The following is a 17059-nucleotide window of genomic DNA, read 5'->3' on the forward strand; positions in this document are numbered from 1 at the left end:
CCGTAGTCCCACGGGCCAGGATCATAGAACTCACAAAACATTACAAAGTAAAATTTTACATCTACAGTCAATTCATAAATTAGCTACATCCTATATACAATATTTACACAAGACTACATTCAACTTCACAAAAACACTCATCCATATACACGTTACAACAAAACAAATAAAAATAACAAAATAACAAAATTAAAACAGATAAAACCTACATACTAGTGTGTGCAGCTTTGATTTGCCCATAGCCATTTTTTCAGCTGGACTTTAAACAAGCTATATGTAGTACATTCCCTTAGTGTTCGAGGAAGACTGTTCCACAGGTTCCCACCCCGGACAGACAGGACCATCTGACCGAAGGTGGTATGCCTGTGAGGTATTATCAAGTCTCCTCTAATAGAGGCTTGTGTGGTCCTTAGAGAATTGTCTTTCGATTTAATGAAGTCCTTCAGAGATGGCGGAGCGAGGGAATGAAGGACTTTATATATCAAACAGGCCATCTTCAAATTAATAATATTTTGAAAATTTAATAATCTATGTTTTTTTTAGCACTTGACAGTGGTGGTGGGACAATGGTTTTTTGTCTAATGTTTTTAATGCCTTTTTATATAAACTTTCTATGGTTTTAAGTGTTGTGGGGCAAGCAAGAGACCAGGTTGTCAAACAGTAATCAAAATGAGAAACAATCATCGAATAAAAATATGTTTTAGCAGCACCCATAGTTAAATTATTTCGAATATGCCAAAAATTTTGAAGATTAAATTTGACAACCTTCGCTACTTGTACTGTACACATTCACAATTGCCATTATGTTGCACTAGAAAACCTCCTAAAACTCTTTCATTGTTATTTCTTCTTTTTCCCATTTTATGAAGTCCAGACTAAGTAAGCTCTTTTCAAGCGGTTTCCACAAAACATTGTTGTCAATTTTTTAAATGCCAAATTGTGCCTTTCTACTGTTTCTTTAGAGCACTTGATTGCTACTTTTCCCCTGTTGTGCTGCAGCAGATTAAAAAATAAATAAAAAATAGCCAGTGTTATCACCTCTGTTTTACTTGTACTGTACACATTCACAATTGCCATTATGTTGCACTAGAAAACCTCCTAAAACTCTTTCATTGTTAAGAGATTTGATGTGCATTCTTTATTACTTTTGTATATCTATATTTCTGTGTTTGTATATAATGTTGGTGCATTCTCTTTTAGCACCTGTACTTTTTTGTTATGTTTCTCCTTGGGATATGGAGTATGTGAGAGGTTATTAATTCCATCATGACACATCTTTGTGAAAAGATGCTGCTCCCTTCTGCATTTAGGCTGAGCTGCAGAAATCACTGATTATCATTAATCACTCGTGTTACTGGAGAAACACTTGACTTAGCTCAAGTGGCCTCTTACATTAAACCACAAACCTCTTAATTGCTGATTATAAGACTATGAAAAAAATGATGTATCATCAGTTTCCCTGCTTGTTTGAATAGAGACTTTGTATTCTTGCAAATTATGTGAAGGAAAAAAATCCTTAAAGAGTAAAACTTTCGTGATGATAAACTAAAAAATTATTTAGTTTTGTTAAGAATTTATTGTTTTGTCAAAACAATAACAAAACAAACCCTGTCGTTCACCATACTGACGGAAACTGTTCATCTTCACGGACAAAACTTGACGGACAAGGAAGGAAGCAGCCGTTCAAAATGACAGACATCCCGTCCATCCAATCAAAAGGCGAGTTCTCCAACCCAACATCCAATGAGATGAGAGACGAAGGGCGGGACTTCCTGTCGGTGACGCAGTTGGCGAAGTGGAAGCCCCGCCGTCAATCAAATTAGGGAAAAAAACAAACTGGACTAAAGCGAGCGCAGGCACCGATTAAAATAACCATGCTCGGAGTGTAATTAAACGCAGACATCAGTCTTCTTTAAAGAACTCACGTAATGACCGGTACGTAGGATTTGAAGAGCGTGAGAATGCTCCCTATGAATCTTTGTGCAGGCTATGTTTATGCTAAGCTAGGCTAATGTTAGCAGGCGGGTGAATCTGAGAGTTTAAGATCCGCGGAGGGAATAAACACAGAGCTCATGTGATCCATTAAAAAACCGCGTATGATGGCGTCTGTCCTGCAATCGCGCGATGTGTGGTTCTAATGGCTATGTTGTATTGTGTGTTTGTGTGTTTAAGCGCCTGAAGGGCCAGTGAAAGCGGGAGTCATGGCGGACAGCAGCAGCGCGCAGGACGGCGGCGGCGCGGATCAGGTAAATCACATCAAATCCTCTCCTCTCTTATTCTCTAATGCATGTGCTTTGGTGAAGTTTTCACTTTGTTGTGTTAAAACACTGGTACTTCCTGTGTGGCCACCCCCTTTCATGTATTAAACCCGCCCATCATTAGGACGGACAGCCCTCGCCGCTCGCCCTGCTCGCCGCCACTTGCACCGGCCTCGGAGCAGAGAACGGGGCAAACACGAATAATAATGGTGTTGCTGGGGTGGTAAGTCTGCAACTACAGATACATCACCTTTATTGTACTATACCGTGGTTTGAATGTGAGCTAGGGCTTGTTTACTTTGAATGAGAGCGTGTTTACTCCCCCATACTTAAATGCGTAGGTCACCCCAAAAAATGAAATTCTGTCGTCATTTACTCACCCTCAAGTTATTCCACCTGTATACGTTTCTCTGTTCTGCTGAAGATATTTTGAAGAATATGGGTAACCTAACAGTTGTGGAGCACCCATTGACTTCCATAGTAGGAAAAAAAAATACTATGGAAGTCTGGTTACCGACATTATTCAAAATATCTTCTTTTGTGTTTGGCAGAGGGAGGAAACTCATACAGGTTTGGAACAACATGATGGTGAGTAAATGAAGTATCCCATGATATAGGGAGGCACTGTTCTGGTTGAGCTTCCTTTTAATAAATTATTGAATGGTTCACAGTCAGTGCATCTTAGTCTTACCAGGAGATGTCCACAGGAAGACATCCTGTAACTGAGCAATCTTAGTTTGTGTTTTACTTGCTTATTAGTTGGTATCAGACCAGCATGGGGGGAAAAAGTAAAATAATGTCATGTTTAATCTTACCTGAAAGCGAAACTGTGAGGGACGGTCTAGTTGCATGGGAAAATATATATCAAAAATTTGGAAACGTTACTATTTTTATACTCTTATGCTCATCAAGGCTGCATTTATTTGATAAAAAAACCCCAGTAATATTGTGAAATATTGTTACAATTTATAATAAAGGTTGGGATATATTTTAAAATATAATTTATTTCTGACGCAAATCTGAATGTTCAGCATTATTACTCCAGTCTTCAGTGTCACATGATCCCTCAGAAATCATTCTGATATGGTGATTTATTATCAATGTTGGAAACAGTTGTGCTGCTTCATATTTTTTTTTATAACCTGTGATCCTTTTTTCAGGATTCTTTAAATAACTTTTAAAAAGAACAGCTTTTATTTAAAATAAAAATATTTTGTAATAATATACACTATCATTCAAAAGTTTGGGGTCATTCATTTTTTCTTCTTTGTTTTGAAAGAAATTCATACTTTTATTCTGCATGGATGTGTTAAATTGATAAAAAGTGATAGTAAAGATTTATATTATTAAAAAAGATTTCTATTTTAAATAAATGCTTTAAAAAAAGGTTTTATTCATCAAGGAATCCTGAAAAAAGTATCACAGATTATAAAAATATTAAGCCGTAAACTATTTTAAACATTAATAAATCATCATATATTAGAAGACTGGAGTAATGATGCTGAAAATTCTGCTTTGATCACAGGAATAAATTACATTTAATATATATTCACCTAGAAAACTTTTTTTATTGTAATATTTTACAGTATTACTATTTTTACTGTATTTTTGATCAAACCAATGCAGCCATGGTAAATAATTCTAGTGACAAAAAAAAAACTTTCTTTAGACCAATTTCTCAGCCTTTTTTTTCACTTGTGAAAAATTAAATCTAGCGTGTACCTTGTCTAATGGCAGTTCAGAAAACAGAAGACATCTAATGTTGGTCTAGGTCTACAACCTAATGTTGTTTTCCATTGATAAGAGACTTAATCAAGTGATGAAAAATGTCCATAATAAATCCATATTCACAAATTCATCTCTATTTTATAGATTTTAAAACTTACTGAGCCTTTTCCTCATTTCATTGAATTTTTTCTTGCCATTTAATGAATTATTGCTATATAATTTAGTGGAAAATTGGATTCTTTTGAGGATCACTCATGATACTTGTTACCTTTCAGCGTTTCAGAACAAATTCTAATTGTTCCCTTCCATAGGACGGGTTTGTCTGTGTTTTGCATCAGTCAGCATAGGTGCAGCAAGAGATTTGACTGTGTACATGCACTGTTGTGGCATCACTTATTTTCTTGTGTGAAACTCTTGTGATTTCCTCCCTAGAACGCAGACCTCTCAGTGCAGTTAACAGGGTCGTCTGACAGGTGGGAGGCGGTAAAGGACGACTCGGGTGTCCTGCATCTCCCCGGCACGGGTATCGTCACGTCCAACGGACAGTATGTTCTTCCTCTCCAGAGCCTCCAGGGTCTCCAGAGCCAGCCCATCTTACTCACGTCAGGGACCGACACGTCTGCCGGCGCAGTGCCTAACATCCAATACCAGGTCATCCCTCAGGTGCAGACGGCCGACGGGCAGCTGGGTTTCGAGGGGGCTTCAATGGCGCAGGACGCCTCAGGGCAGATCCAGATCCTCCCGGACGGCACCCAGACCATCAGCGTCACGGGCACGACGGCAGCCGATGTGATCCGCAACACTCAGAACCTCATGACCCAGTCTGGCCAAGTGCACTTCAACAGTCAGGGTCAGATGGTCACTAACGTGCCTCTGGGTTTGCCTGGTAACATTACCTTTGTGCCCATAAACAGCGTGGATCTGGACTCGCTCGGGCTCTCGGGGGCCCAGGCAATAGCCACCGGCGTCACGGCTGACGGACAGCTGATCATGACCAATCAGAGCGTGGAGAACTCTGACGGCTCGGAGAAAGCAGGGGAACAGCACCAGACACTCAACTCGAATGCAGACATGTTTGTGCCTACCACATCTTCATCCTCCTCCTCGTCCTCACAGCAGCAGCAGCAGCAGCAGGCCAGCACGATAGACGGCACGGGCGTGTTGACGCAGCCTGTGGCGGGAGAGCAGGGAGACGGGTCGGGATACCTCAGTCAGGGCACGGTGCATGTGTCCGGGGGGCAGCAGGTCATCCAGTTACAGCAGCTGCCCTTGCAGACCGGTGACGGTCAGGCCCAGCAGAACATGCAAAACATCCAGCTCATCAACCCAGGAACATTCCTCATCCAGGCCCAGACCGTCTCACCGTCAGGACAGATACAGTGGCAGACCTTCCAGGTATGCGTTTAATTCATTTAAAAACAGCCACGAGACTGACCAAAAGTGCTGTACAAGACTAATCTAAATATACACACAAATATAATATAATATACACATTTAAGAAAAGTGTAAAAAAAAAAAAAAACAATCAATACACCAGAGAAAACCAATACAGTGGCAGACCTTCCAGGTATGCGTTTAATTCATTTAAAAACAGCCACAAGACTGATTAATGTGCTGTACAAGACTAATCTAAACATACACACAAATATAATATAATATACACATTTAAGAAAAGTGTAAAAAAAAAAAAAACAATCAATACACCAGAGAAAACAAATACAGTGGCAGACCTTCCAGGTATGCGTTTAATTAATTTAAAAACAGCCACAAGATTGATTAATGTGCTGTACAAGACTAATCTAAATATACACACTTAAGATAATACACACAAATATAATATACACATTTAAGAAAAGTGTAAGAACAAACAAACAATCAATACACCAGAGAAAACAAATACAGTGGCAGACCTTCCAGGTATGTGGTTATTGGGGATGTCAATTTTCACAAATTCCCATGATCGATCGTCGTTTAAATTAACGATTGATTAATCGTTAGCTTTAATTCTGCAATATCCATTTACTGCTGTGGCATAACAACATGATAATGCTGCTCAAAACTTTGTTCCTCACCAATTGAATGAGTTGGCAGACCTTCCAGGTTGGTAAGTGGTTATAAATCTTTTTTATTACAGTTTTAGGGTTGGGGATTAAGAAATGGTAAAAAAAATAGTATCTTTTGTAATGATGCAGACAGTGTACGCTAGTAAAACAGTGATTCCTGCACCACTATTCATTAGTGGCCCTGCATATGACAACAAACATATTGATTGAACAGCAATCACCACCCATTTACATTTAGGCAGTGATTTATCATAAAAACTGGTTAGTCTTGATCATGCTTGCGTTACTGATTTTGAAGTTTAGAATAAAGAATAGACTCACCAAGTTAAATCATGACACCAAGTGCTTAGAGGGTTAGTTTACCCAAAAATTAAAATGGGTGTCATCATTACTCACCTATGTCTTTCCAAACCCATAAGACTTTGCTTGTCTTCGAAACCCAAATTAAGATGTTTATATATAATGAAACCTGAGAGTTTTCTGTCCCTCCATTGAAAGTCTAGGTAATCAAAACTTAAGATCCAAATAGGTTATGATGGTGTCGTAAAACAAATCCATATGAATTGAGCGTTTTAATCAATCTTCTGAAGAGATATGATCTCTTTACATGATGAACCATTTTAATTTAGGCTTTCAATCACATATAAAGACATGCATATAGAGTACATCACATGGTAAACACAGAAGTGTGTGTGTGCAACACGCGCTAGAACAAACCTGCACAAAAACCAATGAGGTTTGTTCTTGTATATGTAGCATGAGCTTCCATGTTTACCATATTGTGTATGTATGTGTGTTGATCATTTTTTAGATGTAATGAAAAGCCTAAATTAAATCTGTTTATCATGTAAACTAAGCGGGTCAAATCTCTTCACAAGATTTTGAATAAACCGCTCGATTCGTTTTACAACGCCTTGATATCTTTTGGAGGGACACGTACCTTTCATTAAAAATATATTTATTTGCATTTCGAAAAATAAGGATCTCATGGGCTTGGAATAGGGATGTCAATTTACATAAATTCCCATAAACTATCTTTTTTTTAAATTAACGATCAATTAACCTCTTAAATCCAAAATGGGGGGGGGGATGCTACTAAGTAATCACGTTACTTAACCAACACATGGATGTCGCTTTAAGCTCGACTTTATAGTGAATATAGGGAATATGACCATCAGTTAAAATTAGCTGACATTTTAGAAGTCGCTCATAGCGTGAAAAAATAACTGTTTTACATGAAAATGTGATCAGTAAAATCATCGTAAATAACAGACTATATCGTTGAAAACGTCTCAACTAGCAGAATACAACAAGCGCATTGATTTCATTTAGAGAACAAACTATACCAAGTATAGTATAAAAATATAAAATGTATATAAAAATTTGAAAAAAGCAGCTGATGCACGTGTAAACGTATACACAATGCTTTTGCGCCACGTTTTGGTTTGTAACCGCGTGAAACATTAATAAACCATAGTAGATCGCATATCTTTATTTAGAGCAGGTGGTCTTGAACGAGCCCAAACACAACATAAGACGCTGGTTAGATCACGGAGTGACATTGACATGCTACTTGGCTAAAGCGTTGCGATCATGACGCTTTGTTTTCCAACGTCGTTTGAAAGTTCAACCATTGGAAACTGGATCTTGGGTTCGGTGTGTAGAGATGATGTGCAGAGACCAATCGGCAGTAGCGGAGATAGCGTGGGTGCTTGGGTGGGGCCGCCCCAGGGCCCCGTGATGCCGGTAACTTTTTTCAGTAACGAGTAATTTAACGCGTTACTATTTGCAAACCAGTAATCAGATTAAAATTACTTATCCAAGATACTGTGCGTTACTATTTTTGTCATTTTCTTTAGTAGAAATGATGGCAGATATGTGATATGAAACTGAAATGTGTGTGAGAAGGCAGAATCGCGACACACCCCTTCCAACTCCCAGAGTTATCCTTCCCGTCCAGATCCAATGCTACCACATCTTTAAATTACTATTAGTATTATTTGAAGTTAACATTATAAAATACGTAGACCTACACCACAAAACTAGTTGAGGATAATTTCTTTAAAATTGGGCAATTCCAGCGTTACATTTGAGATAAAAAAAAAACTTGAAATGTAAATTCTCAGAAAAAGCATTTGATACCAATATATTGAAATAAAGAAGTCCAGACATTAGAAAAATATCAGTCTAGTCTACACATGCGTTTTATATTTAATATGAGGGAAATACACATCCGTAATGGACGTAACACAAAAAAAACTTTAATTTTTAAGTGGCAAAAGTACAAAAAGGAATACTACCCACCGGATGAAGAAGGGTTGGCTCTCCACAGAACAAAATATTCATTTTGTCTTATTTTTCGTGTTCGCATTTATGAGGGAAAAACAATGTTAGGCTACGTGACAGTTCCCCGTTACGGACGTGACCGCTCTGAAAGCGGCACTGAAAGACTGCTTTAAAACTTTCCCAGAGACATCAAACATAAAGTACAAAGCCATTCATTAAAGCGAATTTCGTTTTGTATTAAATGTATCTTAATTTTAATCAATGTTTCATCAACCAATTGTCTGGATTTAATAAATAAGTAAATATAGCAGACAATAGATAATCGCGCCGGCGCGTGAACTGGAGCTCGTCTCATTAATGAACCGAGACACAGCGTATAAGGTAGCCTACTTGCCTCACACACCTGAAAAATTTATCTATAGAAAGCTCGAAATGTGTTCTTTTACAGAACAAATCAAAACGAAAGAAAACAGACTGTTCTCTGAAAAGAACGAGATAGCCTTTGTGTTTTACTTTTATTTAACATATAAGCTTACTTGGCTCAACAAGTGACACATTATTATATGCATTCATCAGATATTTTACTGATTTTTTTACGGTTTTAATTTTAAAATGACTTGGTAGCAGAGGGCCCCATGATGAAGCCCCGCCCCCACTGTACTGCGAGTCTAGCTCCGCCCCTGCCAATCGGACACCGTTTTACAGCTGGAGCGTGCTTGGATTGGTTATTTATTATGAGTAATTATTATCGACAATTAATCCATTGGTGATTAATCGTCACCATCCCTAGTTTGGAACAACACAAGTAAATGATGACATAATTAAAATTTGTGTGTGTTCCCTTTACCCATTCTGCTGTCCCAATCTGTCCCCGCAGGTCCAAGGAGTTCAGAACCTCCAGAACCTTCAGCTCCAGACGGCTCCCGCTCAGCAGATTACTCTCGCCCCGGTGCAAACGCTGTCTCTGGGCCAGGCCGGCACACAGGTCAGCCTGAGCTCGGGACAGATGCCTAACCTGCAGTCGGTGACGGTCAACACCATGGGCCAGGCAGGCATTCAGTTCCAGCAGTCCGAGGACACCGACAGCACTGGAGGTACAGCAGCGGGCGCTTCAGGGAGGGTGGGGATCGAGACATGGCTTCCCAATCCTGGTCCTGGAGTACCCCAACACTGCTCATTTTTGATGTCTCTCTTTTCTGGCACACTCAGTCTTTACTAACGAGCCGATGAGTTGAATCAGGTGCGATTGATTAGGGAGACTTCAAAAAGGTGCCGGGGTTCCTCCAGGACCAGGGTTGAGAAGAACCACTGATTTATGGGGGAAAACATGGTAGATAGATGCAGGGCCCTATGAATTTTTTTCCAATTTAATTAGTCTGGATTCTGTTTAATTATTCTATTTGATTATTCATATTTGTCTAATTAATTTAATTAAGAACACTTAATTTAATGTATTAAAATTTGAACAATAATAGTGTCCTGTGAAGCGTTCTTTTTTCCCGTCAATTCAATTGATTGCATAAAACTTCAACAGTTTTTAATCTTTTAAAATGTAATTATATAAAATTCCTTTCATTTTATGGCAATCAAAGTGCTGCACAACAGAGGTTTACTGATTCAATTAAAATGGTTTGATATTTTGTGGTATTATGTTTTAACCTCTTATTATTGTTATGCAAGTACATTTTTACTGTACAATAGTCATATATTTCTGTCATGAGTTCTTTAAGTTAAATCAAAGTGTGTTTCTGTGTGCATCTGACAATAGTTTTATCAAATGAAATGGAAAAATGCTCATGAAATTCATACAGCGTTCTCGTGACACGGCAGACGCTGAAAACACCAAGTGTCACGTGTGCTTCAGTATTTGTGTAGTAGCCCAAACTGCGGTGCTCATTCACACACACAGAGCAAGCAGATGTTTAAAAAAAGCCGTCTTTTTGTGCTTTTATATTCACACTTGTCCATAATGCAGTTTTAAAAGCCCACTTTTAATTCATTCTTCTAATGTGTTCCAAATTCCGTGACATTCCGCGTCATACTGTGAATTCCATTGGAATCTGTGATTCCGTTGTGCTTTTGTGGAATCTTCAGGCCCTATATAGAGTAAACAAGATAATGCAGGCATTTAGAGTGCCATTACAGAGGGAAGATGTGTGTGGCCGTAACTGTGCAGTGCTGTTAGTGTAACGCTGATCATACTATACTCTATAGATATTCAGATTAAGGAGGAGCCTGATTCGGAGGAGTGGCCTCTGGACAGTAGCTCTACGCTGAATGCCAATGACCTCTCTCACCTTCGTGTTCGTTTAGTGGAGGAGGAGATGGAGGGATTGAGCCAGGAGGGCAAACGTCTGCGCAGGGTCGCATGCACCTGCCCCAACTGCAAAGAGGGAGGTGGGAGGTGAGATCACACTGCTAAAAGCACTGCTGTTTCCTTTAGCAGCTCATTTTGTTTTGAGACGCAGTGAAATTTATATTCATGTGTAATACAGACACCCTATGGTGTGTGTTTGACTACATGTCTTCATTATTGAATGCGTGTAGTATATTTCCATTCTGACTGTACATTTGTAATTATATGTTGTAGGGGATCTAACATGGGCAAGAAGAAACAGCATGTGTGCCATATAGCCGGCTGCGGGAAGGTATACGGGAAGACGTCTCACTTGCGGGCTCACCTGCGCTGGCACTCGGGAGAGAGACCCTTTGTCTGCACCTGGATGTTTTGTGGGAAGAGGTTCACGCGCAGTGATGAATTGCAGCGACACAGGAGAACGCACACTGGTACTCTTCCTCACACACACACACACACACACACGTTTCTCACTGCCTCTGTGACTACCTCGGTTCCCAAACCTGGTGAGCCTCCTTGCTTACATGGGCAGCTAATGTCTAAGGCCCCGATCACACAGAACGAGCGGTTTTTAATGTTGCTAGGCAACCACCGAAACGGCGGTCCTCTCAGTCAAGTAAATGTCGAATCAGCCTTTTATTAACTTTATTTACTTTCTGTTAACATTGTGGTAGTTACGTTTCGTGAAGTGGTTAAGCTCCTGGGGCCGGTTTCACAAAGAATAGCTTTGTGGAACCGGCCCCTGGTAACCCGCGAGAGCACCACATGATTCTCCTCCATCATCGCACTGTCCGGGCGTTCAAAGCAACTCCAGCTTTCATCACTACAACGGAGGCCCGCCTCTCCATTCATTCGATTGGACAGTGGAAAAAAACTCAATGACGTCGGGCGCTTTTTCCGCTCGGAGTTGTGGGGTTTTTTACTGCAAAAACGTGAGGCGCAGCAGGCGGTAAAACGCATAAACAGCGCGCAGAACGCTCACTGCCTTAGGAAAACAATTCAAAACGGCGCCTCACTGCAAGAAACGTGTTCGGTTTGATTGGGGCCTTAGGCACCATCCTGACCTGTATTGAGTCTCAGTTTGATGTTAGCATAACAGTACAAAGGCAAACATATAGGCTATACATATAAAATAGAGATGCACCGATTACAATTTTCTAGGCCGATTCCGATTTCTGATTTTTCTTGAGTTTGACCTGCCGATTCCGATTTCCTTTTTTTAAACCACTTTACAGCACACACAAATATTTATTTTCTATCTTCTCTTTAATAGAACATTTTGCATAGAACATTTTTTTTAACAGATAATCGCTATAAAATAGGACTATATAAATTACTCCTGGTGTGGGAAATCCACACACATCTAAAGTGCAGTGTTATAGAAGAAGCATTTCCTTTACACATCCAATATCCAACTAAAAAAAAAAGATATATTTAGCAACCTAAACTTTTGTATGAAAACAGGTAATGGCAATAAAATGATATATAAATAACAAATAAAAATACTATGGGAAAAGAGTAGAGCGAGTTCAGCAAAAGGCGGATTCATGTGTCTTACCCCTACACTTTTGCTACAGTTGACGATCCAGTTTCTTCTGTAATTTTGTCTCGCCCAACCAGACATCAGTGGGCGGAGTTAGTGTAAATGACCTCTGCCAACAAAGCGGGCTATTTGGACAGTGTAAATACACACTCCATAAAAAAATACCTGCATGTAAATACAGCTGTAATTAATTTCCGTAACTCCGGGTTCCCACGCTTCTTGAATGTACGTAAAATTCAGAAATTCAAATTCAGAATTCATGCATTTTCATTCAACTCTGCCGTTTTTGTCCAGAACAATGCAAACGATCTCTCTCTCTCTCTCACTCACTCACTCACTCACTCACTCTCTCTCTCTCTCTCTCTCTCTCTCTCTCTCTCTCTCTCTCTCTCTCTCTCTCTCTCTCTCTCTCTCTCTCTCTCTCTCTCTCTCTCTCTCTCTCTCTGACTCTCTCTCACACTCTCTCTCTCTCTCTCTCTCTCTCTCTCTCTCTCTCTCTCTCTCTCTCTCTCTCTCTCTCTCTCTCTCTCTCTCTCTCTCTCTCTAATTATTACACCGTTGACCTTCCCTTACACATATCCACCTCAATAGCAGCACAAATGTTTTACAATATGAACACAATAAGTACACTGTACCTAACAGTTAATAGTAGTTTAAGACACCTAATATAAAATATGACCAAAGAATTTAATACTTTTATTTGCATTTATTTGATAAAAAAAAAGTGACCCTATCGGCTCTGTAGCAAAAATTCTACTTCAAATCCTCATATTAGAAGGATTTCTGAAGGATCATGTGACACTGAAGACCGGAGTAATGATGCTGAAAATGCAGCTTTGATCACAGGAATAAATTACATTTTGATTAATGTTTCACAATATATATATATATATATATATATATATATTTTTTTACTATGTTTTTGATCAAATACATGCAGCCTTGCTGAGCATAAGAGACTTCTTTCAAAAACATTTTTAAATGACATTTTTATCCCAACGTTTGGGTTTCTCCATATTTGACCCAAAATTGGTTTAAAACAACCCAGCATTTTTTAGAGTATCCTGTGTCTTTACAGTGCATTTTAAGATTGGTTCCCTTGCAAAGGAGGCGTGCAATGCTGCCTTAGAATTGGACTAAACATGTTTTTGGTTATGTTTTTTAAGATAAATGAGTCTCTCAAAGGGATAGTTCACCCAAAAATGAAAATTAGCCCATGATTTACTCACCCTGAAGCCATCCTAGGTGTATATGACATTCTTCTTTCAGACGAATACAATCGGGAGTTATATTGAAATCTCTCCATCATAAAAGTGCATCTCTCCATCATAAAAGTGCATCTCTCCATCATAAAAGTGCCTCTATCCATGATAAAAGTGCCTCTATCCATGATAAAAGTGCATCTCTCCATGATAAAAGTGCCTCTATCCATGATAAAAGTGCATCTCTCCATCATAAAAGTGCCTCTCTCCATCATAAAAGTGCCTCTCTCCATCATAAAAGTGCATCTATCCATGATAAAAGTGCCTCTATCCATGATAAAAGTGCCTCTCTCCATCATAAAAGTGCCTCTCTCCATCATAAAAGTGCCTCTCTCCATCATAAAAGTGCATCTCTCCATCATAAAAGTGCATCTCTCCATGATAAAAGTGCCTCTATCCATGATAAAAGTGCCTCTATCCATGATAAAAGTGCCTCTATCCATGATAAAAGTGCCTCTATCCATGATAAAAGTGCATCTCTCCATGATAAAAGTGCATCTATCCATGATAAAAGTGCCTCTCTCCATCATAAAAGTGCCTCTCTCCATCATAAAAGTGCATCTATCCATCATAAAAGTGCCTCTCTCCATCATAAAAGTGCATCTATCCATGATAAAAGTGCCTCTATCCATGATAAAAGTGCCTCTATCCATGATAAAAGTGCCTCTATCCATGATAAAAGTGCCTCTCTCCATCATAAGTGCCTCTCTCCATCATAAGTGCCTCTCTCCATCATAAAAGTGCATCTCTCCATCATAAAAGTGCATCTCTCCATCATAAAAGTGCCTCTCTCCATCATAAAAGTGCCTCTCTCCATCATAAAAGTGCCTCTCTCCATGATAAAAGTGCATCTCTCCATGATAAAAGTGCCTCTCTCCATCATAAAAGTGCCTCTCTCCATCATAAAAGTGCCTCTCTCCATCATAAAAGTGCATCTCTCCATCATAAAAGTGTATCTCTCCATCATAAAAGTGCCTCTATCCAAGTGATAAAGTTTTAAATATGGATATTTTTCTTACTCAAATGCATCGTTTTTTTAAGCAGGCTTCATGTAGGGAGCTCACTAGTCTTTGTAACAGCTTGTATCTCTTTCTTTTTCTCATTTATGTCATTGATTCTTCCGCCGTCATCAGGAGAGAAGAAGTTCGTGTGTTCCGAGTGTTCGAAGAGATTCATGCGCAGCGATCACCTGGCCAAGCACATAAAGACGCACCAGAACAAGAAGGGAGGAGGCGGAGCCGTGGTGTCCAGTGTGGGCGGAGCCATGTCCTCGGACAGCATCATCACGGCGGGCGGCACCACACTCATCCTCACCAACATCCAGGCCGGCTCCATGCAGGGCCTCGCCACCGTCAACGCCACCGTCAACACCTCCAGCTCGCAGGACCAGCTGAGCTCAGCCGAGATCCCTCTGCAGTTAGTGTCCGTGTCCACCGGGGACGAGTGATCACGTGACGAGTCCTACAGGAGAGGAACATCATTCTAAAGGTCCCGCCTCTTCCTGTACGACATCACATCCTCTTCTCCCGCAAACTTTAGACTCCATTTTGACTACATCGATCGATTCCACGCTCACGCATATACCTTGCTTTTATACCTTTACATATATACCCTCCTTTACGTAAATATGTACATTTACGTGAATGCATATATACACACACACACACACACACATACATATATATATATATATTTTACAAATATAGAATTATTGGGGGTTTGTTCATCTTTTTATGGGGGAAGCATTATTTCTTGTTTTCACATACAACACTGAAATGCCTTATATTGTATTATAAGCTGTCGTGTACAAAGGCCGAGTCGCTCATGGGTGTCAAGCATCTGTTTCAGTGTGTACTTGTCGGAATGGGTTTAATCGTGTTGTATAAAGAAAGCAGCGCTGGCTGATAAACGGGTGGCTGATGATGCTGAACGGAACGGTTTAGCCAAAAAAGTGGAAAATCTCTCATTATTTCTTCCCCCATGTTTGGTTTTTGAAGAATTACACACAACAACAGGGACATAAACAGCCAGTTTGTGTCTCCAGCACTTTATTTAAAGTAATCTGAACTCATAATGTGTGAGAAATGGACCAAAAGTGGGTGAACAACATCCCATCATTTGCCCTGTAACGTTTAGTTGACTAGCTGTATGTGAGAACCTGATGCCAGTAATGTTGACTCTGCATTATTTTGAACGGTAGTCGTGAGCTTTGGGTGGATGGGAAGTTACAAATCTGTTCCTCACCAAAAAAAAAACAAGTTTGGGAATGTAGCGTCGGTCGTAGGCTTGAACTGCTTTTCGGGAAGTGGGGGAGTAAGTAATGGCAGAATTTCCATTTGTGGCTTAGCTCTTTCTTTCATTGTAATTCTAGGTTGTACGTGATATTCGTGGTGTAAGTTCTCCATACAAGGAGACAGATGTAAAACAAAAGAACTTGCCTGCCAGTTTGCTGTTGGGAGTCATGAAGGTGTCCAATAGTGTCTTTAAAAATGTCTTCTTATGATTTATTTTATGTGGTTTTATTTTGTGTAGCTAAACCAGGCCCAATGAATGGGGCAAATATGAAACAATCATGTAATTAAAAGCATTTTATGTACCATAATTCTCAAAACCTCTTCGAGTTGATCAGATCTTTCAATATGAATTTGTTGCGAATGAAGTCTTTTTGAGCAAAAAGATATTTATATACATTGTAATCTGGATTTGTGGTGTCCACAACTGCTTTTCTAAAGGAAAAAAACTCCCTTTGGCTTTACTTTTTTAAAAGACTGGACTGTAATCAGCATCAAGAATCGTTTGTATGAAATGAATCGGTTTGTAGTTTGCCAAACTGAATTCGCACTCTTTGATAAAATCGAGAGAAAAACAACTGTTTTTTTGGGGGGTTTTTGTCTGATGGTTTTGCAGCATTAATGTGTATAACTGTGTTTCAGGACCAAAAAGAGCCGCTCCGGGTCGCTCTAGCAATGCTGTGTCGAAATGACAGCCTATAGGGGACGTGTGTTAACCAATGGTAAACAACCTAAAGCTTTGTGGGACAATATCCGTCACATCACTACCTAACTGTGATGATGATGATGATGATTCACGTGGGTTTTGAACTCCCCCTGTAGCCGAAAGTCTCTCTTCATTCAGATCGTCCTCAAGAGTTTGATAATGATCATTTTGTAAGGATCTAGTTTAACACACTGCAGGTCATCATCAGTCAGGACACACTCATTTGCTGTACAAGTATGGCTTTGTTTCCACGTGGTACTGTACAGTTATTCTCTCGGCTTATGTTTTTATTCCTTCAGCTAATCATGATTGTCTCTTTATCCACCGAATCTGAGTACCATTGCCAATTTTGTTTGTGTTGGGGGGATTTTAAACCTCCCGTAGCCAAGTTTGTAACGATCATAAATTTTCCACGTGAGTTTGATTGAAAAGGTCCAGTGGGGGTTCATGAAACACTATCTTGTTTTCTGAGTTGATAAGGGTTGTTCTTTTGTCACAGTGATCCAGAATTGCATTTTTTTTTTTTAGTCTTTTAGTTTGTAAAGTCTAAATTTGATTTTGTTCAT

At 39.5% G+C, this 17059-nt stretch overlaps 1 protein-coding gene across 2 annotated transcripts; it reads left to right on the plus strand.

Moving 5' to 3' along the window:
* The first annotated feature begins 1770 nt into the window (after window positions 1–1770).
* Window positions 1771–15186, plus strand: sp3a (sp3a transcription factor). Of its 2 annotated transcripts, none has more exons than XM_056243477.1 (8): window positions 1771–1935; window positions 2173–2246; window positions 2383–2481; window positions 4419–5381; window positions 9213–9429; window positions 10550–10739; window positions 10926–11122; window positions 14630–15186. In XM_056243477.1, the coding sequence occupies exons 1-8, from the start codon at window positions 1929–1931 to the stop codon at window positions 14941–14943; spliced, it is 2061 nt and encodes a 686-aa protein (XP_056099452.1). In that variant the 5' UTR covers window positions 1771–1928; the 3' UTR covers window positions 14944–15186. The 2 variants fall into 2 exon arrangements, with proteins under 2 accessions (XP_056099452.1, XP_056099453.1); XM_056243478.1 differs by having other exon boundaries at window positions 10649–10739.
* The last annotated feature ends 1873 nt before the right edge of the window (window positions 15187–17059 follow it).

Source organism: Rhinichthys klamathensis, unplaced genomic scaffold (genome assembly GCF_029890125.1).
Source record: "Rhinichthys klamathensis goyatoka isolate OS25496 unplaced genomic scaffold, OSU_Roscu_1.1 h1tg000800l_1, whole genome shotgun sequence".
NCBI lineage: Eukaryota > Metazoa > Chordata > Actinopteri > Cypriniformes > Leuciscidae > Rhinichthys > Rhinichthys klamathensis.

What these genes read in the sequence shown, in the direction of transcription:
- sp3a (XM_056243477.1), top strand. An exon ending in TACAGTGGCAGACCTTCCAG is followed by an intron (nt 5,382 to 9,212) that starts GTATGCGTTTAA and finishes CTGTCCCCGCAG; the next exon opens with GTCCAAGGAGTTCAGAACCT. An exon ending in ACACAGGAGAACGCACACTG is followed by an intron (nt 11,123 to 14,629) that starts GTACTCTTCCTC and finishes CGCCGTCATCAG; the next exon opens with GAGAGAAGAAGTTCGTGTGT.